General features: G+C 26.4%; 1 protein-coding gene across 1 annotated transcript in view; it reads left to right on the top strand.

Moving 5' to 3' along the window:
- The window catches only part of wge (winged eye), a 162,202-nt gene that overhangs the window by 24,872 nt on the left and 111,831 nt on the right, over positions 1-25,499 (top strand). Inside the window, 2 exon segments of the mRNA XM_067282285.1 lie at positions 18,474-18,596; positions 22,750-22,911. Of these exon segments, the coding sequence (XP_067138386.1) occupies positions 18,474-18,596; positions 22,750-22,911 (285 nt within the window).

Genomic DNA, 25,499 nt, shown 5'->3' with positions numbered 1-25,499 from the left:
CAGCTAGATGCATCCAGAGTAGGATTTCTTGCTGTTTCCGTTGAAAGCTTTTAATTTCCTAGGATGCGTTTATTTTATGTCTCATCGACTTCGAGATGCATCACCTTTATCGCCATCGGTAACATCATCGACTCCGATGGTGTTAGTGTCACAGCAAATGACATTATACTCGTCAAGCTGAGTTTGTTTCTTTCCTTTACTGCACAGTTTCTGGCCGTTGCACTACCACATAAGACTCACGGGATTTCTTGTTAGTTCTCATTCAAACTTTGTTAAGAAATGGAAATACCGATTGGATATTTTCCGTATTATTTGAATAATAGAATTCATATAATTTGTTTCATTCTTCTATTAAACAGAAATTACGTTTACGCAACTCTCGTAGCTTCGTGTTTTCATTGAAAGAAAGGTGACTTCTGTAGCACGCTACAGGATTAAAAAAAAATTATCCGTAGCCCGAGGAATTAAAGTTGTGACAACAGTTCCTCGAAGTTATTACCCAATGTCTAACTAAAGATGATAATTAACGTGCAACGCAAAGAGAGACAGAACAATGAATTTCCGCTGATTTTTTTAGGTTCAGGCTATTAATTCTCTTAGAAATAAGATAACGAGTTGGGGTTTGTCTGATCCCTGCGTGTCCTCAGGTGTGTCCTGACAAGTGGCAAGGACACGGTGTCTCCCACAGCTCCATCAGGACGTTTGTGCACCCGCTAAGGTATGCTCGTACCCCGTGGCAGCTTGGCATAAAAATGTTCTAAAGAATGAAAAATGACGAGGAGCGTGCATTCTTTTACCTATCCTCTTTGTTGAAATGATAACCGAAGAGGACGACCCACCCTTAACATTCTGGTACCATAAACGAAACCATTTACGATACAACTATACTCGTACACTAAAGATACTCGGTTTCATCGTTTTAGGTGTATGTTTTTCGGTAGAGGAAGCCACAACATGCAAAGTGAAACGGATAAATTAGGAGGGTACACGCAAGACCTCCTACAGGACAGTTTGGTATGCATCAGTGCGCGCGCGCAGGAACAGGCAATCACGTACAACTATATAAACACGTCATTAATGCTAAAGCTTGGACGACCCTCATAACTGATAACCGTTATGTAGATGTAATTAGTTCTATACAACGCGATAATAACGGCTTATTCTGCAAAGAAGCGTATCAAACTAGATCCCACTTGTAACAATGTCTTCTTGTATACGGTGTTTGTATATTCGTAGGTCTATTTCTTGGAAGTGGGCGACCTGCATTGTTTATTGTAGTCTTCGAATATTCAGTCACGATTTAGTATATAGAATTACCAGCCAGCTGTCCATTGATATCTCTTATGAACTGATTTATACGTGCGATATTAAACTTTAAATAGCTACTTACGAGAATCTAGAAATATTCTGCACTGTACATTTTTTAAAGCCTCATTTTTAATTATTATATAGATCTTTCACTTGGTGTGAGATGTATAAAGCCTAGTACCGACTGTACTGTACAAGTTTGTTAATATCCTTGCTAAGTTAATGTTACAAAATACAAATATTAATCGTATTTCTGAGAAAACGATAGATGGTAGGAACAAACTCTCCATTTTTCTTGCAAAGACAGCATCTTAAATGACAAGACACCATTTGTAATGGTTTGCATATGCTGGAAATCCAATCCTGTAGCGTCGGCGTCGGAAGTGCATTTCATTTATTGCCCCCCTCTCGAGTTCTACTTTTGAAGCCGAACGGCTTAAAAGACTCTCTCTCTCTCTCTCTCGCTCTTCTATTGTTCGATTCATTAATCTGTGGACCATTTCTTTTTCCAGTCTTGTGTCGATCGATATTAGAAAAATACGCGCCAGGTATAAGTTACAAAGCATCCACTTGTGACATACGATTGCTTATATTAAAATTAATGACATAAATAAATTCTAAACCCTTGGATCAGATTTTAAAATAACAATAACAAATTCTACAAAATATACGCATGAATTATAACTGGTTAAGCTGCAACTTATGACCGAATTTTTATACCAATTTTACCGGTTTTCTCCATTATAACAAAAATTCTTTGAAATAATAGAGTTTTTTTAGTAAAGTTAAATTATTTGTATGAGAAAGTGACCTCCAAAAAATCTCTACACTGTTTGTTTAAGGTGGCAGATTCAAATAAGTATCCTTGTAACAAAATTTAACTGTTTTATTCTTTTCATTGTACTGTACTACACATCGAAAGAAACGGTTGTTAAACATACATCTGAATATAATTTTTTTTTTTTAAATCCACCTAGAGAAATCGGAATCGTTTAGGCGTACATATATATATTGTACTAAATACAGATTTCAGCCTGTCAGATAAGTGTAGATAAACACACAGCCGTACTTATCTATTTATTGATGTTTATAGTAGGTCACTCGGTATCGTTCGTTCTTTGATAATCTCTTTCAAATCACTTAAAACCTATTTAGATAATAGAATTAAGCGTGTAAAGCTTTACAGAAGTGTATTCTATAAATTGAAAACGTTTATAGACAGAATGATTGAACAATTACGCACATAAAGTTTGCGTATAATTGACTCATAATTTAAATGTTCTTAATTATTAAAGATTTTCATTATATCTGATATAAAGATGAAATTATAAATTTGTGGCAAATCTACGGCCTATTGAGATACAGATTATATATTTAACAAAAGATTAAGTTTAAACATCATCAAAATCTCGGTTAAACTGATATTAATCCCCAATGGTCGGGTTGCTGTACAGTACAACCTGTTTAAATACAATCACAAAACTCTACCTATGATGATTAATCGTGCGATATTCATCTGTAACTTTAATTACTTTCTGCATTAATCAGGACCGTTTTGGAAAATAGTAGAGTTAGGCCTACTAGGAAATTATATTAATTGTCAAGTTTTCTTTTATGTAATTATCTAAATGAATGACAAATAGACTATAAGTCAATCTCTCAATTATAGAGAAGATTAGAAATAGTTTTCTAGTGTGGTTAATGATTTACGCGGTAGGCCTAATTACATGTTGGTACTAGTAAATTAGGCTTATTCATCGGCCTTAAGTGCATTCAGGAGGTCTAATCGAATGAATTTAACAGTTTATTATTAAAATCAGAATAATGGTAAAGGAAATAAGTTTTAAAACATTTATTTTGGGGCTGTACAAGTTTGATTTTTGCAGGCACAAATTTTTAATCTGTTTATTTCTTAAGGTCTTAAATTGTTTTGAAAATGTGTTTTTATCATCAATTTTTCTTCTTATGCCTGAGCTTATTGCAGTATAAATTATTGTATTTTCATTTAATATAGATTAGAATTTTATTTTGTTATCTAATTTAAAACTTTTTTATTAAATTGCAGCATTTTGATACTTATAATAATCAAAAATATGTAATGTTTCGAATTATTTTTGATTAACTTACTGATTCTTCACTTAAATTAGCTTTCAAAAAAATTATGTAAGTTAATAGATTAATTTTGACTATTTGGATGTTTTAATAAAAGCAATGATTTAGATAACTCTGGATTTGGTGTAGAATGTATTTCAGAAAGAAAAATACACATTGTAGTAGCCTATCAAAAGTGAGATTTTGTCTAGAAAAATAAAGTAAATAGGTTGTTTAAAGTAATTTTAAGAGATTAGCCTTGAGTTACATTGATTGTGGAACTGCCTGCCTATTCATAGAAATCATTATTATGAGAATCTAGATGACCTAAAAAGTTAGAGTTGATGAAATTAATCATTTTATTGTATCCTTTAATTAGAAAACACTTTCATTTACTAGAAAATAAGAACAACAAAATATCTACTAGGTAGAAACTTTAATTATTTTACTGATTATATAGAATGAAGTTTATTCTTCATCGCAAATAATTTATGTAAATTATACACTTTCTTAAAGGATTTGTGCAGACAGAGTGAAAGGCAAGACAATACAAATATAGCTAAAGATAAGAATTCAAACTTGAGAAAAGAAAAAAGGAAAGAATGCAATGAGATGTTGAAAGAATGCTCGGTACAATGTAAAAATGATAAGAAAACAGTAACAATGTGTGAAAATTCAAGTTTGTAATAAGCTGGGATAACGTATGATGTATGACTAAAAGTGGAAATTAGATGAGAATGGTTAAATAGTGCAAACTCTAGCCATATTTATGATCAATATGAAGTGTGTAGAGAGGAAAAAAAGTATATAATTTATTGATTTATCTTTAATGTAAACAGTAATAGAACAATTTATATTGTTTAATGTTTATGCATATGTGTATTTATCAAAATAAGGAGCATTCAAAAACTGAATTGTGAGAGAAATTTCAAAATGATTTTTGTAGTGGAGGGGGGAAAGAAAGTGATATTTTATGATACAGTTTGAATAAAATTTTGATAAATAATAAGTAAAACGACAATAAATTTTCATAACTGCAGATTTTAATACGATGATTTATATCATTAGTTACAATTAGTATAGAGATTTATTATCATTACTAAAAAAAGTAATAAAGTATTTAGTTTGAATTATTATTTTAACAACCAGTAGGCCTAGTTATTGTAATTACTTCTTGTGTCCACCAATTTTCAAATATAATTTTTGTTTTTTCAAATCAAATTAAATTAATTGTAAATTTTTGTGATTAAAGAGATTGGCACGAAAGGTAAACAAAAATATGAAATCTCATGTATATAATTTTGCTATTGGTTCTCCTTTTAAGTTATTTTTTGTGTACGATTTGTTAATCAATCAATATAATTTTTATTTACAAGCACTTTCTAAATTAGAAAAATTAGATTAAATTTATAATTTAATTGAGTATATTAATTGTATTAAAAGCTTTCTAAAATGAAGTTTATTATTTAATTATTTTTAGTTGAAAATTTAATTATAGAATATAAAATTTGGTCAAAATGTTTTCAGTTTTTCAAAAGTAACGTGTAAAGAAAGATTGGGACGCGATTTTATAAAATAGGATTTGTTCGGAAATAAATGTATAAAAATTAGTTATTTTTTCTCGTTAATACAGTTTCTTTGAAAAATTGTGTTAACGATTTAAGAAAATAAACACAATTAAAACTGTTTTTATATGCTAGATCAGTTAATTTTATACCATTCAGAAGAATTATTTGTATAATCTTAATCTCAAAATACAGTATTTGTGGCTTCAATATCTTAAGTATTCTCTTATCCTAGTTTTTCCAAAAGGTTGATTCTTTTAATCCTAGATTATTTAAGTATCTGATGTTTAAACCTTAATCTTTTAAGATTTAACAACAAACTCTTTAGGAAGCATTTTTAATCTTTTAAAATGTTTCATAATGATAATCTATCAAGATACCTGTTTGTTGTAGTCTTAATCTGTTAAAAGTGGTTTGTTCTTTAACTATTTTAAGAATCTTATGTGTTAAATGAAAAAATTAGTGTATGTACTGTTAAATAATTTTTGTAACACACTGATAAATTTGCTGAGAATTGCTCTAGTGTTATTGCAAATAACTTATATAAAAAAAGAATAGTTTTAAGTATTTCCTCCCTGATCTAAGGACATGAAAATATATTATTTGTGATGCAATTATGTATTAATGTATAGCTTATATTTTGAACAAGTATCTTAATGATTCCTAGAGATATTTAAAAAGAATTCGTTTTATATCAGGAATAAAGCATTTTAATGATAACGATTTTAATTAATTAGATTGTTTAACATGGTTTTAAGAACTTTTTTCACATTTATTATAAATACTAACAAACTTATATCATATGAAGAAAAAATTAACTTGAACATAGATCATTCAGCAAAGGCCATTAACAACACAGTATCACTTTCTCTTTCCCATTATCTTCATAAATTATATTCCATTCGCCTTTGGGATTTAAAAACACTGTTTGGAAATGCTGGGGATCAAATTTTGTGGCATTAACCCCTAGTAAAATGGTACTAATTTAAATGAGATCTTACGTAATTTTTTTAATGATATTACTCAGATAACAAAATGGCCTTTGGTAATTTGATATCGGTTCACATCTATCTTGACACATCACCCTTACACGTGTACTACACGAGTTACACGAATCGCCATTGTTTAACAAACATGAAGTTAATTAAGTTTAACAAGAATTATAAATGTTTATAAAGGAGAAGAAATAACGAGATTTTAACCTGTTCCTTATCAAAATATTTCAAGTTTGTTCATTTTTGTTTCGAACAACTATGTTTGTGTAATTAACGCATAGATCCGGAATTCTGTTCTATTATTAGACTATGGCAACCATACGTTATCGAATCGATGACGTTCGTGTACGCTCTCCTATAAACCTATAAACAATATTATAATCTGTATAGAGACTAAATTTTAATTAAAGAAAATGTTCAGTAATAACATTTTATGGTGTATTCTCCTCTGTAAGTTGGTTTTCTCGATAGCTTCCATTCGATCTTGATTAAAAGCCATCGACGATAAGTAATGTAATTCGAGTCTAGTAGTTTATTTCTGTCGTACATCAAACCTGTATAGGTTAGATTAATATGAGGAATTGTAATCGGCATATCCTTCAAATCAAACTAATATTACTTTCTGTTTAGGCCTGAAATCGATTACGAGTCATAAAATGAGATCAGTTTCAGTTTTGCTTGTATTTATATTTAACTCTGTATTGGACGGTATTTATTACTGCAGAAAATACTTTTTGCATCTCTTAAAATAAATTATTATTATATATTTTGTACAGTACACGAGGGAGGGCATCCTATGACGTATATTTCACACGATCATCAAATATTTCTGTTATAATTTGGAAAAAAAAACGGGCGTTCAATTGTTTAAACTTGTCCTTTAGGTAGCTGGATTAATTGAATACAAATGTTATTTTAATAATATTTTGTCGTATTAAATACACAATAACCTTTTATTGATCTTACTGTCTGATTTTATTTTATAAAATTTATATCAAAGTATGAATTCAAAACATACTCTTCATTATGAATAACTTTTCTTGTAGATAAAAGTTTAGGTATTACGTCATTATTGCTAGTTTTAAATGAAATTCGAGATGGATAAATGCACAAGTTTTAAAACTGAAACTGTTCTGAATCTAGAACAACTCTAGTTTTAAAAATAAGTTTCTCCCACTCGATGTCATCGCATTCTTTTCTAGTGTCTTCTTCGCGTGAACAAGCACTATTTATTTAATAAAAAGTAAGGTCCCGGAAAATAAATTTCAGTCTTTATATTATAATCCCCGGTAAAATAAGTGTAATAGAAATTAATTTTAAGAAATCCACTAAAAAAAATATTTTTCTGGATTAATGATTCGCAATAATCTTAATTTTTCATCATATTGGAAAGAAAATACTTGTGTGTATCGTAGATTTTCTTTTTTTCTTGCCAACTTCATCAAGATTCTTCAAAGCTTTCATATTACGAAATCTTAAATGATGACTTATTTAATTTGTACAGTAATTCGTATAAGTAGTAATAATAGAAAGTACTGTACATACATTTCATTCAGATGTCTTTAATATTATACGTGTTTTTTTTATTACAGAATTTAGTATAAAAAATAAATTGTACGCTACTCTTCATTTTGTTTATCTAAAAACGAATTGCTCTAGTTCAAACACTGCGTATAATTCTAATAAAACGATACATCATGTTTTTCAAATACTGTAGATGAAAATTCATATCCAGATTTACCTCTGATTTACCTATCAACTGTTCTTTTAAGGTCTCAACAGAAGGTGTTCTACATTATACGATTGCTCGTGCATCCTGCTAAACTGTAGGCTATAAATGTCTTTAATTTCATTCAAATTTAACAATTTGCATTTATATATTATATTTTAAGCAAATTTCACGCTATTTAACCGTTGTTTATTCGAAAATTAATTGTTCGTGGGGTTTGCTCGGAGTTTTATTAAACATTTGGTTTTTCACATTCCGTGCTCTGATCTATAACTCCTTACATCGAAATACAAACTGTTCTATATCAAACGCAAATAAGTCTCTATGTAAAGTAATAAGAATAATGTATTCGTAAGCGAAATATGTTTCGTGCATGAAATTTTTACTTCATGCATTATTAATGTTGCAACTTGGACCCTTTCTTGCGATACATTATTTGTATCGTATTAAATCATCGTACAGTACATTGATAAAGAGCACCAACCGAAAAGCGAATTTTTGAACTTTATATATATATATATATATATATATGTACATACATAAAACGCATATAGAAGAGTTTAATATGAAAATGATATTACTCTGGTATATTATATTTAAGATGGTTTTCATTGGTTTTATATTTATTAACGTAAATATACACTAAAGCAATAACGGGATAAAGTAATTAGATCATACCAGTATTAGTAATGCATTTTTAGTTAATAAATGTCCGCTGTTATGTAGATTTAAAATAATTGTTATTTAGGCCAATGTCAATCCTATGAGCTTAGTTTGTCTGAAAATAAATTTACATGATCGGTTTTAAAATGCAGTTTTAGTAGACATTAATTGAAGATTTCCAAGAGATTAATTTTTCATTTGAATATTTCATAACTTAATTAGAATCTTTATGTAATTTTACAAAAATTTAATCATTTTCTAATGCTTATAAAAGTTATAACTAGAAAATTTTCAAATATACTTTTTGCGAATTATATATAAATAACTAGGATTTCTAATGAAGATGCTTATAATTAATTCAATTTATTCGTATCTATATATAGTTCTCTGATGTTACTGACCTTTCTTTTTTTCTTTTTATCATTTATGACTTGTGTTTAATTTTGCTACAATAATAATAATAATAATAATAATAATAATAATTGTCGAAATTTAAAAATAGAAATTTGGAGACTTTATGGAGTAGAAATTAATTTATATAAACAAATTTTGGACTTCGTAACGGTGTCGTTGGAATTAATATTTTGTTCCCTGCATCTACCACCGTCTTGTTTAACTTCTGCTTGATTCTTTTCGAAGATTTTGTTATTTTATTCGAGTTAAGAAAGGTTTCAGATACCTGTATTGTTGCTAGAAAGCAAGCTGCAGTAAAACTCGTGTCGTACTTATATTGACACGAAAGGCGACATGGACTCGAAAGAACTCCATTGCTGCTAACAGCCGCTATGTCAATACAGATACGAAACACGAAACATTGAGTTTTTTCCTGCAGAAAAAAAAAACAAATCTTCTTGTCCGAACGATGAAATAAAAAAAAAAAGAATTGTTAAAGGTAACTATGCAACACTGCCATTGCTGTGAATCTGTTTTAAACAAAACTAGTGACGAAAAGAAAGCATCTAGTTTTTATCGACCGCTTTTTACCCGACAGCTTCCCCGAAAGTGTAGGGTTAAGGACATGGAGATCGATCGTGGCTTAAGTAGTCTTGTCTTCGAGTCGTTGTTTTACTGTTACACATCCCAGGATGATGATTGTCACACTAGCTGCAACTCAGTCACATCCTAGGATGATTCTCCAAGTACTCCATTCTACTTTTACAGGTCACGTTCGTCCTGTTTGGTTTATAATTAATGCCCATTCGACTTTATTGATAAACGATTTTGGTGTTTAGCAACCTTTCTTACGCGTACGTGTGTCTAATTGCTGGTGCATCGTCCCGAATTGTTTTACCATTTTCTCTTTCTAGTTCTACAGACTATTCACAATTTTTTTTTTTTTTTTTTTTTAAAGACTGTTAATTTTTGTTTGATAAGGCAATAAAATTCCTTATTTAAAGGTCGTGTCGACACTAAGGTAAACACCGAACGACTTTTTGGCAGTGATTTATTCAACAGCACTCATAACATGGGACCGACTACATCGATAGAAGCATCTAGCGCGCATAGCATTAGATGAAGTGGTCGGACTCTCGCGCAAGAGCAATGACCCCATAGGGCAATCGGTAAAGACTCTCTTCGTCAGATGGGTCTACAATAAGAGGAGTTACAAGCTGTCAGCGTGTAGCACGCCTTAAATTCTGTCCGATCGGAGAAAAATATAAAGTAAAAAAATTGTATACACAATTTTTCTAATTACAAATTAGAAAAGTTCTCCTTAGATATTCCTTTAATTACGCAATAAATACTTTAATATAAATTTCAGTACTTATTATTGTTTAGAATATTTAAACAGAATAATTGATTGCGCCATTTTTATAATTATTTTAGAAATTTTCTTTTTGTGTGTGTTAGGATTCCATTACACGAAACGCCGTCGAACACAGTCAATTTTTTTTGGATTGTGGTTGTCAAACGTATAATATTATAGCTTGCATACTAAATAGAAAGCTTCTTTGTGGCAATAGAACCATTTATTTAACTTAAAGTATATAAATTACTCGAGAAAAGTTTTCTGTTTAGTAATGTTTCTAGACTTCGATTTCGTGGGTAGTCTTACAGTTTAGTTACAGTTAATACATAAATAGGGTTATTTTATTTATTTCTTTTAATTTAATTTTCAATTTTTATTTTTTCCTCCTCCTTTTTTTTTGTTACTTTCCATTTTGTTTTAAACTTCCTGATAGGAATTGTTTTAGATCACGATTTTTTCCCTATTTTCTTTGGATGGAAGGACATGTACGGGAGTTTTAAAGCACTCGTGGGTCACACTTACGCCCCAAAGAAACGTTTTCAGGTTCAATAAATACTCGGAATCATTGTACTCCGAGGTGCAGTCGTTGCAATAAGTTAAAATTGCGCGTAAAAACGCATAAACCAAAAGTAAAAGATAAAATCTAACTTCATAAAGCAGTTGGCGTTCTCTGGTATGATTATTTTAAGAAGAAGGGGGGGAAATGTGTGAAAATTTTAATTATTTTAATGGATTTTTTACTGTTTTTTTCACGGTGAACAGGTTTCAAAAGTTTCTACAAAAGAGAGGGATTAATTAATCTGTATTAATGACTTTAAAATATACACGTACGAACTTTATTAAGTGGAAGCCGTGGAACACATTTTACGCGGCTGCCTCCGAACAATATTAGATGTTCAATTAATGATGGGTGGGTGGTACCGAGCCAAGTTTACCGAGAAAATAAAACATTTTGCCCGAAGAAGTTGGCAAGAGTCCACCCGAGGCCGCTGGCCTTTAGTGATTGCAGTGTTCTATGTTCATCTCATCCCTAACCCATAGGTAAGACTATGTCACCTTAAGGGAAACAGTCATCCCAAGGTCACCTTGCTAACCTGGAGCCTGGGGATAAACCGGTTTCTCTCAACGTTCAAACCAGTCTGAACTGTTCTTGGCCCCATTTGACTTACTACTATAAGTCGTCTTGGTAGAAGTAAAGTTCATTTTATGCCATCTGTCAACCATGACTAACTTTGATTGTATATTTTTACTGTTTAAAATTGATCACTTCTCTTTTAAATCGTACACAAAACGGAATTACACTTTATGGATTGATGATAAATCTCCTTCGAACGTTTTCCAGATTTTTATTCTTTTTTCTTCTTCTTCTTCTTTCGTCCAACTTCGTTTTTGATACGTTCATCCGCCAATTTTTAATCTTTAAACTGGTATATAAAATTGTACAGACGTCTTATCGATTAACTATAAATTGAAAAAAATAAATAAATTTTAAACCATTTTAAAGTATATTCAATTTTCGTATCTTTAAAAGTATACGAAAAAAAAAAAAAAACTTCTAGTTGTATTGATTACATTCTGAATATTTTCTTATATAAAATTTCGATCACACGTTCTTAATTGATATAATTAGCACAAATGTAATACAACATTTAATCGGTAATTATTTATTACGATTCCGAGACGAACCAAATTGGATATTATTATTATTTTTACGAAAATTCCACTAACATCATTTCTGTAATTTATGTCTGCGTTATCGATCATTTTAAAACTGACATTCATTCTTTGATCAACTTCACTTTTGAAGCTTGTCAAGCAAACTACGGATTTATCACCTTATGATAATCAGCTTTTCCCCCCTCTTTTCCTACAGTCTCTCCCCGTTCTTAGTTCTGTTCCAGGTCAGACCACGAATTCGATTAATAAAAATTTTGCAAAAATCGTGACGTCTTAATAATTGAACATTTTTAAAATATATATTACTCTATTTCTCCCATTTATCTTTATATTCGAGTATAATTTTTTTATTATTATTTTTTGTAAAATCTTTTTATATAGCCTACATATAATGCATTCTACATAAAAAATAGCTATTAGGCTCTACCCCCCACAACTCTAACACTGTAATTTCCTTAACTCTATCCATAATTTTAAGATATTTTGCCTGAAAATACACTAGTAACTTGTGTTGTAATATGGTGTAATTTCTTAAGTATTTTTTAATTTATTTTCCTTAGGAATAAATCAATACTATTTATAATATTGTTTATAGCTTTATTTAAATTAGTTTTAAGATATATAATTTGAATTTTTCTATATCGTTACGCTTATTGTAAGAATTACATTTTGTTTTAATTTATGAATTGTCTAAGTCAGTAATTGTCTTTCTCCAGTTTTAAACTGTTATTTTCAAAATTATAAAATGTATATCATACTTTTTCTTAATTCTCAATAAAATATGGATTTCCTAATAGTTTAATATATATATATACATAAAAAATTAAATTCTCTTTACTGTTTTTGTTATATAAACATCTACTCTACCTACTATAAATACTTCTTATATTTATCCACATTAACTAATTAAATTCCTAAATAAATATTATTTCAAGAATCATTCGTGTGTTATCACCCCGAGGGCAATTAAATTGTCGAATAATATAAAGATAAAAATGTGTTTTAGAATCATTATAAATTAATGATTGTAAAACACACGGATTCTCGAAAAAACATAATTAGCGTATTTGTATTTGTCGTCGCCGTTTTGTACAGTATTATAGATAATGGCGATCCGTAAGAAAATGATTTAGTAGGACTCCATTTTGACACGGGATTTTAACCGAAAATTAATCCAGTAAAACACGACGAATTTCTAACTTTTTATACCTATTTGTGTTTACTAGACTTAATAAACTGATGGAATTGGGAAACTAAAAGGAAAGTCTTGTAAAAACACATTCTTATATCTTGAATTTTTAAAAGTGAACATAGCAGATATTTGAACAGGTTCGCTTATCTTCATTTGCCATAGAAATTAGGTTACTTTACTACTGTACGGCTTTTTTTCATCTAGAACGAAATTAAGGCAAAGTACTTCCTCCATGTTACACTCTAATATAATTTCTTCTTTTTTTCTTTTCTTTTATTCTTAGAAAATATAAATCGAGTATTAGCTTATATAAATCGAAAAACAGTATGGCGGGAACATTAACGTTCCTTAGACAGAAATAATAATAATAAAAAAAGTTTTTCACGTTTTGTGGCGGATGGAAACTTTTAACTAGTCGAGCATATCGATAAACGATACTTGATCCTTACGCACTTCCATTCTTACAGTCAATGGTCCATAATGTTATGTACTAATGCATCACGATATTTCTACAGCTTCTAAAATGATTGTATTTTTTAGTATGCTTATCTAACTCGAGATTCCTTATACTAGATTATTCAATTTTCCGTGCAGATGACTTATTTTGAACTTTATAAATATATAATTAAGCGTATACAAAGATAGATTCCCCCCCTCCACTTTAATTCTTAATACTTTTGATACGTTTTTAATGTTAAGATTTAAATCAATTATTGAATATCACGTTTTTCGGTTTTCATTTTTCTCGCCCGGAATTGTTGTTTTATCGGATTAACAGAACAACAAGGATATAGAAATTTTAATAATTTTTTTCCTTGTTTTCCTCCCCGTTCGGCTATTAATACAGTTGTTCACACTTCTTGTTTTTGTTATTAAATTATAACGAATTTGAGTTAGCAATTTATAGATCGGAAACCTGTTTAAATTGCTTTCTTGGTATTAAAATGTTAAATTTATATGGTGAAATGGTTTCTGTATTTATTTATTTATTTATTTATTTATTTTTTAAATGTAAGAGTTTTGTTTTCGCTTTCCTGTTGAATAATATATTATTATTTTTTAATTATTTACTAAAAATATGTAATGTAAACAACTTAGGAAAGTTATTCTACAGATGTAATTATTATAATATTTAACATACACGAGTTAAATGTTGTATGTTAAGAAACAATAGTATTGCCGCGCTTATTAATTATGATATGATTCATTGATGACAAATGATGTATTACAGTCCATTTTAACAACTATAATACCAGTGCTAAATTAAGTTATTTTTGTAAATTATGACTGATAATATTACACTTAGGAGATATTTTCTGCATTGCTTTTAACAAAACCTTATAGAACTTTTTATATAGTTTTATTCTTTCGACTTGTACCTTTACAAAAAGTGTACGCCTGTACTAAATCGTTCGTGTTACCGGAAGTGGTGCAAACATTGCAGTTCTCGTTGTAAACGTAGTTGCACTTAATACAATTTTCGTTATACTTTCTCGGCTTTTTGAAGAAAAATACATTAGTAGAATATAGAGGAAATTAGTAATATATAATGAAAAAAACGAAGGAAAATGATTGTGATAATATAGGAAAAATATGAAATGATATAAATATTCATTGATGCAGTAGAATGATTTATAATGTTTCTAAAACATTGTTGAAATCTAGTCTATAGAAACACATATTTAACATTTAGTGTAAAGATGAACAAACAGAATCTTTAGTCTTTAGAAAAAAATAGTACAGTACTTATTTTAAAAAAGTGGTCTGTTAGAAGTATAGAAAAAATTAGTTTAATAGAAATTCAATGAATTTATTAGATTATATTAAAATCTAGAATGCTATTTGAGATTTGATTGAAATAGCACTTTAGGATTTATGTTTAAAGTTATTTTTAATGGAAAATTAATTTTATAAAACATTGAGAACTTTATATATTGTTTTATCATATATAAACATTTTATTTCAATGAAATTTTGCTAACATAGATCTGTTAATATCAATTTATATAAATTAAAATTAGAAATATACAATTTTCTATTTTATTTTCTACTCTGTTTTATCATTTATATAATAATTATATAATTAGCTTCTCAAATTTAAATGAAATGATGATAAATTATTAGAAAGTCATTTGACTTTCTAATAATTTTCTTAGAATAAAATATAAACCAGATTTACGAGATATAAACTACGTAACCTAAAATTTTTAAATGTATAATTTATATTTTAGAACATTTTTCAAAAACTAATTAAATAAATGAATATAAAAATAAACATACGGCATCACTTCGATAATAATAAATAGATACGAGTTTATAATTTTTCTATATTTTAGACGTTACGAAGATCTAAAGTATATTTGATTTTTCTTTTTTAGTATCGAAAGTCGAAAATATTTTTAATTAACGCAGTTTATATACAAATATATTTAAAATTGTATTTCCTATAAAATTACATTATGTGAAATAAATTATTTATGTCAAAATGAATATTTTTTTTAATAGAATATAAATTCAAAATAATTTGATGTACGAATAAAATAAAAACTATTTAGGCTACACTTAACTAAATGTGTATATTTGCAATATTAATCTTTGTAGACTTTTACTTATATACATTATTTATAATCCTGTCTATTACTTTCTTTTATTACAGTAGCAAAATATAAAAACAAATTTAAAAACTAAATATTACATTAATAGTAGTAAGAACTTACATGAATGAAAATGTATACATATTTAAAGTTTAAAGAAAATATTTAATCTGTTTAAAAATTTATTTTTTCTTGATATTTTTATTAATACTTTTTATCTTTTAGAAGTGGAATCATTTTAAAATGATACATAATAAAACTGTAATTTTTAAAAATCTTATTAATGATATATACCGAACTAATTATGATATATGATTAATATTAATATAAGAATAAATTATATTGAAATAAAGAAGATTTGATTTTTAAAGATACATTTTGTTTGTTTTTTTAAATATAAAATAAATATTCAAATTATTTTATCTTATTTTACTTTATTTATTAAATTTTTTTTTTGTTTAATGTATTTTCTATATTATAAAATGCAAAAGTCATGTAAAATTAATATCTTGTAAAAGAAGACTTTGATATTTTAAGAGATTCGTTAAAATGTTATTTCGCCAATACTCGGAAATTTATTAAAATATTATTTTTAGGAAAAGTACATTAAAAATTAAATTTTAATTTTGTCGATAGTAAAGCTGTATAACAAAATAGATTTAATAAAAATTTTTATGCGCATTTAAGAGATTTAAATGCTATAAATACAATTTTTGTTTATTATAGTAGTAAAATCATTTTATTCGTAGGAAATATAACTGTTTAAGATGACAAGTTATATAGAAAAGTTAAGATCATTTATTTAAAAGAAAAGCAATAAACTTATTTTATTAATGCGATTTTATTAGACAAAATTTCTTATAAAAAGTAATAAGTACTTGTATGCATTTCTTTTGTTTAATTCAATTTTTATCTCGAATTTTTAAAAAGTAGATAGATAGATTTAATAATGTTTTTTTTTCCCTATTAGTAATTGGTTTTTATATAAAAGCAATCTGTGCTTTAATTAAGGTAATGCATATATGTTTTACAGCAATTTATTTTGCTAAATTGAAATAATAACAATAATAATTTATTTTATTTCATAACTTTTAGTTTATATTTATATGCCGAATATTTGTTTAGCATTATAATCAAAACTAAATTTTAAGATTATTAAAATAAATTTGTGGATACTTTGTAGGAAAAATGTTTCAGATTGTCTCTATTTTTAAATGGTTCAAGTTTACTCTTAATAAGTTTATTAAAAATAAAAATATAAATATTGTTAAGTTGATGTATATTATGTATATCACAATATTAATGTTTGTTTTAACTGAAAATTCTTATAATTGAATATCTTTAATTTAAATAAACGATCTAATTATATTTATAATTTATACTTTAATTTTTTTAAAGGTGTTGAATATATTATTTAAAGCATTTATAAAAAAAAATGCTATATTATAATGATGAATTTAATGTTAATACGGTAAAACCTCTCTAGGCGATTGCTTCTTTATATGACTAGATATTCTTGAAACATAATTTTTATTTTGTAGGACTCATTGTTTTTAGCCTTCTTTACATGCTCACCACCCTTTTACCTGACCAATGACCATTTGGATTCATAATCCCTGTGTGTAAAATACTTATTTTGAGGCAACTAGATTCATCATCCTGGATAGTTAGATGAAATCTAAACCATGGACAGGTACAATATACAAGGTTGTGGATGTTAGGTGTAAAAGTTTTGTCTCAAATTTTTTTTTTCAACTTTAATGTTTTCATTTTCTCTTATTGTGGAGAATGTATACACATAATTTGCTGTTAACAATCTTAACAAGTTACTCTAGGCTTTTTCTTATATTCTGTTTATTCTTACTAAACTAAATAATAAAGCAAAAGTCAATGAATTTAATCTGTTTATTAACAGAGATAGATAAAATGATAACTGATGACAACAAATTTAGGTGGGATTTGAGTGATTTTTGGAATCTGTTCAATTAGACAGAGAAGAAATACCGAATGCATCATCTTATCAAAAAAGTTACAACAGAGAAAGCAAATACCCATTTCAGGTTATATTAAATCAAACATTTGTAATGCTTACAGTCTTATATGCATTACATTTTCGTATAGTACACAGAATTATATGTGATGTATTAATAAATAAATTTTCTTGTAATGTAGTGTTAATCAATACATAGCATTCTTTAAATAACCTTTGCTTTATTACCTATGAAGTAGCCTGTATAGTGTTACACTAGAATATTAAATATATCACTATATAGTACTACTATACATAGTAATATTTACAGTATACCATCCATTATACCTTGTACTTTTATCATTCCCTTTGACAAGACCACCCCTCAAGATGACCGAGATGGTCATTTTAAAGAGGTTTTACTGTATATCAATATTTAAAATTTGATTAATATGTACTAGTAATTATTTTAAATATATTATCTCGTTTTATATAAGCCTTTACGTTTTACTAACAATTTTTTGTGTTTTTTAACTTATAAATTTAATTTTCATTAATATTTTCAGAAATAGTAATTATTACACTAGTATTTATATAATGTTAATTTCATCATCATCATCATCATCATCACTATTATTATTATTATATTTAAAATCTATCTTTCTTTATGTTTAAGAAACTAAGCATTTTTAATCTGAATTATGTAATGAGAGAAATAAACATACTTGTTTTATTTATTTATATAAAAATTGTGTATTCATATAAATTTGAAATTGACAAATACAATTTATCTTAATTAATTTTATGTTAAACAAACTTTTATTATATATCATTATTTATTTATTATAAATTGTATTGTAAGTGTATTTATTTATAGAGGTAATGTATAATTGATTTTCTAGAATATAAATATTTTTATTAATTGTATTTTGTTTCCAAAGCTTCTACTTGTCCCTTTCTTGGTGGAATGTATGCAGGATCACTACCTGCACCACCTAGTTCACCTTTTCGATCACCAACAGGAAATATTCGACAGTTCTGGCCTCCTACACCACCACCAGAAGGTAAATTTTTCGTTAGTATTTACTAATTAGATAATTTTAATTCGCGTATTTTATACGAGAATAATTAATAAACGAATTTGTAGTATAAAATAAAATTAATTTATATTAACTGCATATTGCAGATAATTTATAAATATTATATTTGTATCTTTGAAGGAAGATGAGAAATTATTTAGATAATATGACATTAATTATATTTAATATAATTTATTTGCATGAATATTAGAATTTATTTTATTTCAAATAAATCTTAACTTGACATTAATTAGTGTAATGATTAACTGTATATAGTTTTCACATTAATTTGTGAATTAATTTTCATTTTTATTATTATTATAATAGTATTTTGAATGAATTTTTTTTAAATATATCATTGAATAAATGAAGAGTTTGTTTAAAATGCATATGCTTTTTTAACATAGTTTAATGAAAAATAATTTGAAAAAATCATCATTTTTATCACGATTTTCTTATCAAAAATGAAAAATATAAAGATACTTATTAGGAACAGGGAGTAGAGCTTATCAAATTTTCAAAATATGATTATTTTTATTTAATGAATTTTAATTGTTATGATTTATGTAATTGATTTTAAATAAATATTTTTGTTCTAGATTAAAATATTTTATATTTCATTTTTTTCATTCACGTAATAGTAAAATACCGAGAATATTACATTTACTTTCTTATTTCCGCAGAAATAAGTTTTAATCAAAACATATTAAAACATTAATTGATTGCTAAGATTGTAAAGAAAGAATTAATATTTTTTAATTTTTATTATTTTAAAGCTATTTATGGAAATTTCATATCAGTTTAGATTATTCTGCATTATACAAAAACATAATTAGCATGTATCTTGTAAGATCTGATTAAAAAATTTTGAATTAAGTATTTGTTAAGAGTGTACAATAGATAATACTTCTGTAAGTGACTTTTAGTCAGAATTACTATGTTAATTTATATACAGCATTAGAATATTAGAAAAATATAATATACCTATGTTTCTTTTTAATGCATTTATTTTTAAATAAATGATATAAAGATTTGTAATTGACAAATTATATACTGTATACATGATTTCCAGTAGAAATAGAATAAAACATATATTCGAAAAAGAATAAAAGGAATTATTTAAAGATAATTGAATTAGTCTCGTAAAATCTGATATTTTTATTAAGAATGTATTATTAATACAGAAAATTGAAAATAAATTTAATATAGTTGAATTAAATAGTAGATTATAAAATACAAAGCTGTAATTTTACCATAAAATTTACATTAAACAATTGTTTAGTATCATTTGCTCTCCTTTACATAACTGTTAAGGTATTTGTACTAATTACCTACTAATAATAAATTGTTCGTGTAAGCTCTGTAAACAATGTCTGAATAATTTTAAATGCATCATCTTACTTTCAATAATTTGTCTTATTAGAAAATTAATGTGTAAGTGATGATGAAGAGTTTTAGATTTATTAAAATAACCGATTGTAAATATTAAATAATAAAGTTTAATGACGAGTACTGGTAATAAAAGCAAAGCAACTGAGATTTTAGAAATTTTCTATATTTAATAATTCTGTATAAAAATATTTTAATACATTTATGATTATTAAAACTTTTATACATCTATACAATCTATACAACATATGTCATTTTAAATATTATGTTAATATTACAAAAAGTTTTATTGATTTATGCAGATAAATGAATAATCTTAAGAGATTTGAGGTAAAAAGGTGAACTTCTCAAAATGGGTGTGTTAGTTGTCAAACATGTCGTGAACTGAAAGTTCAGTGAAAGATGCATCAAATTTATCAATAATTTTTCTGTTTGTTCTATATGTAATATTATTGTTATAGAAATATTCAAAACTATTATTATTATTATTATTACATTTTATTTTTGTTTTAAATATATATTTTTACTTAATATAGTTTATATTACATTTATTTTAAAAAAATATGCATTAGATTATTCAAGTAATAGTTTATATTTGTTTAAAAATAGAAACTTAAATATTATAGAGCAGTGGTCGGCAACCTTTCTGACCTCACAGACACTCACAATTTTGAATCCCGCGGACCACTATCGTGAATTTTTTTAAACGATACAAAGTCTGTAGTATAATAATGATCATAAAAGTTTAATTTTACTATATTAATATGAAACTCGCGTGTTTAATTATAACAAATTAATGCAAGCCTGAAGTTCGTTACTGCATGTTTGAAATAAGTTTATGGATTCTTAGCGCTTTTCCACGCAGGACGACAATCGCAATCACAATATATTGTTTATTGTTCATTATTTATTGATAACAGCACTTTGTATTTGGTTTCAAATTCAAATAAAAACCCCCAAAGAGTGAAAAAAAGCAACTAACCTTTTTTCATTTCTTTTGTAATGTTTCGCGTAACCTTCAGTTGAACAATGTCCAAATTTTTCCACGGACCACCCAAATTTTTTCGCGGACCACCGGTTGCCGATCGTTGTTACAGAGGACATTATACATTTTAAAAATGTATCAAAAAAAAATTAAAATTTAAAGTTTTAATTGAATATTTATTAAAATAATAAAATAGTATAATAGAATATTTTACTTCTTGACTTTGGAGACATACCTGATATTTAATTTATATTGTAATTGTATATAATGGAAAATTTGTGACAAAAATAAGAAAACTTTGTAATTTATGTATAGAAATTACTTAATTAAAATTATTTATTATAAAGAATTCTTATGATTTATTCATACGCTACAATAATAGATTCTATAATAGGAAAATCTGATAATTTCATAAAATTTACTTAATTTAAAAACATAGAAGTACAGTTAGTTTAAATGTAAATTAATTATTGATGTATGAAATTTAAAGGTAAATGTAATATTTTTTCCATTCTTTATTTTAAAATTAAAAGTTTTTTTCCTGTTAAGATGTTGTTATTAGTTATTAGTAATTAACATTAATGTGTAAAGTTAAAAAGAACTTCATAAATAGATGTGTGGTATACATTACTTGTAAACATTTTTCTTTATAATAATCAAATATACAGTAGAACCTTTATTTTTATCCAAGCCCCTATCAACTCAAGTTTCGTAAATAAATATACTACTATTTTATACTGTAATTCATAAAAAAAGTTTAAAATGCTATCATATATTACAAAATGATTTGTTTCTGTTACCTTTTATCATTTAATATAAATATGAGACAAATCAGCTTTACCTAAAACTATTGTATGTACTGTATCAGCTGTACAATAAATAATGAAAAATTGTTCTTACATATGATTAAATTCACTAAGACATAAAAAGAGATTTGAAGTGATGTACCATATAAATCTTTCATATTTGTAATTTTTAATCTGAAATGACCACGATTGTCTGTTTTATCAGAGTTTTTGGTTATCTGAGGTAGCACCAGTACATATTAGCTCAAATGGTTAATGTTACCTATGGTAGCGAACATGGCAGCTCGTCTCTGAAACAGTGGGGACACACGTACTAACCTAACCTAACCTATTCTAATAAATTATCCCTATTCTAATAATTTGGTTGGCAATAATTATGGTAATTTATTAGAATAGGTTAGGTTAGTATGTGCGTCTCCACTGTTTCAGAGACAAGCCGCCATGTTTGCTACCATAGGTAACATTAACCGCTCAAATAATTGGGGTTCTACTGTATTTTGAAAAAATTTTTTTACGTTTTTTATATGAATTAAGTTTAAAGATAATCTATAAAAATTCATATATGGAAATTCCTTAATATTATGCTGTATGATAATTCATTTAATTCAATCTTTAATTTATCAAATTTATATATTAAATATATTATTCATATTTATAAACTGTATTAGAATTTACAATAGACACTTGATAAATTTATGATTTAATATTAAATTGATGGTGTAATAATTTTTCAGGAAGATTAAACAAATTTTTCACAAAAGATTTATTAATTATTTATAACAAAGTTTTTTTTTTTAAATCTATTAGTCTGCTTCATTATTAACTTTATTGGATTTCAATATTAGATAAGATTTATTTAAATTAATGTATTTGAAAAATTTATATTGAAATAAATAAAATTATAAATTAATATTTATTATTTTAAATATATTTAATTGCAAAATCCTTATATTTTTAGGATACAGTAGATATGGTGTCAGTCCTGCTATCTATCCTATATTTCCTTCTGTTGCATCTATAGCTCCATCCACTGAAAATGGTACTTTGCTTAATCCTGGATTAAATTCTCGACTTGGGACCTTACCAACTCATTTTCCTCATTTACTAGATTCATATTCTGGTAGGAAAATATTCTAATTATTAAACTTTAGTTTGTAGAAGTAATATTTTAATTTTGAAAAATATAAACAATGTTTAAAAAATAAAACTCCTCAAAAATTACTATAGGTACTTTAAAAATGGAATATATTGTCTTGTTCTTCCATTTTTAAAGTATTTATATAAAATTAAAAATTGAATAAATAAGAAATTTAGTAATAGAAGTGTTTATGTTTTGTTTTGTTTTGTTTATTTAATTTTATTAATTTTGTTATTTTTATCTAAATAAACAAACTTCACTAAAATACATTTTAAAGATTCATTTTTTTTTTAATGAGAAAATATTAGCATTTGTGATTAAAAACATATTATAAAAACATCTTAATATTCAGGAGTACTAATTTTTTTAAAAATATCACAGAAAAAATTTCTTATAAGCCCAATTCTGTTTATACACTGTAGATATGTTTCTAAAAAGCTGTGTACAAAAGATATTATCTGTATGGAAATATGGAAAAATTTGTTCTGGATTTTAAAAACCAGTAAAAGTAATACAATAATCAATTAATATGATATGATATGTTGGTTAACGTTACCTATGGTTTCAAAATGGCGGCTTGTCTCTGATTCCAGCAAACAGAAGAAAGGAAACAGTGGGACGCACGTTCTAACCTAACCTAACCTATTCTAATAAATTACCATAATTATTACCAACAAAATTATTAGAATAGGTTAGGTTACTTAGAACGTGCGTCCCCACTGTTTCCTTTCTTCTATTTGCTGGAATCAGAGATGATCCACTATTTTGGAACCATAGGTAACATTAACCAATATGTTTAATCAAAATATTTGAATTTTAGTTACAATTATCCGTCTTCTAATTTATTAACTTAATTATCAATAAAATTTAACGAATTTATATTATTCACACAAATTAATTTTAATTTAATTTTTTTCTTGACTTTCAACTAAAATCTTTAGCATTTAACAGTAAAGGGCATACAAAACTATTCTGTATTGAAAAAAATTTGAAAAAAAATGCAGTCATAGAAACAAATCAGCTAACTTTGAATTAAATTTTTTGGACTGCTTCAATTGAAGAATAAAATTGGAACGAAAGACTGATGATCATTACGCGCATTCAAATAAGTCACAAAAAATAGTCAAATCTTAAAATTTACTCGATCACGTATAGCAGTATTAAATGCAAATTCCTAAGAATATCTTTCAAAAAAGGGCAATTTTCTAGAAAATAAAGTATAAGTATTTTTTTTTAAAATTTAAATAAAATGGAAACTTTTAAAAAGGCAATTTATTGAAACCTGTTAGATCAAAATAAATCATGTACAAAGAGAACAGAATTTTTTTCTGGACCGTGTTAAATGAAAATTGTATAAAAATAGAATTAGGCATATTTATTTTTTCAAACTTATATAAATACGTAATCATTAAAGGTGTTTTCAATATTTTTTGAAGTTTCAATGCTTCAGATCCAAAAGAGGAATATACATTTAATTAGAATGTTAGGAAATAAATATTTAACCATTTATATTTTGTTGATTTATAATATATTAGCTTTAATTCAGTGTAATGAAAAATTAAGTAAGTTTCTTTTTATTATTTAAAGTGTTTAGTAACATTACAGTTATAAAACATTAAATTATAATTAGTTGAGTTTTATAATTGATTTATATTTGTTAATATAAGTATAAATTAAATAATAATACATAATTTTCTATTTTAGATAAATTTATTTTATAGTATATTTTACAAATTAATATATTTTTCATGTGATTCCCATTGAAAAATTTCTATATGTAAATAATTTAAATTCAAAATTTATATATATACATATATATTTTATTAAAAATAATTCCACAAGTAATTAGGAACTAAAATTTTTAGAAATCTATAAAACATTCTCATTTTACTATATTGAATAATTAGAACATGCCTAACTTATTTTCTTATAATTATTGAGAATAATTATATTCTTATTTAAAATCAGTGCCGTAACTAGTCATTCCTGTGCCCCGTGCAAGAATTTGCAGTTAGGCCCCTTAATTAGATTTTGGAAAATAATAAAACAAAATACATGCATTTTGGGCCCCCCTTCCAAGTGGGCCCTGTGCGGATGCACCTGTTGCACCTGCCTAGTTACAGCACTGTTTAAAACACATCTGATTTATATAAATAAAAATGACTCAAATTAATCATCAGCTCATCAGCTTCTAATTAATATTTTATTAAATTGGATATGTGCAATGTAAAGAGTATAGTACTTTATTATTAGTTTAATTGAATTAGATATTTTCTCAAATAACTTCAGTGGCATAGCGAACATAACTGGCGCCTGGGGCACAACACTTTATTGGCGTCCCCCCTCCCCTCAGGAACACATATAGTTTGTCTTGGAGACCATTTGGGTGCCCCTCTGCAAGTGGCACCCGGTGCATGATACACCCCTTGCACCCCCCTCGCTACACCACCAAATACCTTTTGCTTAGGATATTATCTTGGAAATATTATCTTTGAAATAGCCTCTTTGAAAACTGTAAGCTTAGATTATAATGACATAAATATTAATGTAGCTGTTATGCTTAGTCCAAT

This window comes from Centruroides vittatus, unplaced genomic scaffold (assembly GCF_030686945.1).
Source record: "Centruroides vittatus isolate TY-2023 unplaced genomic scaffold, ASM3068694v2 contig_950, whole genome shotgun sequence".
Classification (NCBI taxonomy): domain Eukaryota; kingdom Metazoa; phylum Arthropoda; class Arachnida; order Scorpiones; family Buthidae; genus Centruroides; species Centruroides vittatus.
This window is presented reverse-complemented; position numbering and strand designations above follow the sequence as displayed.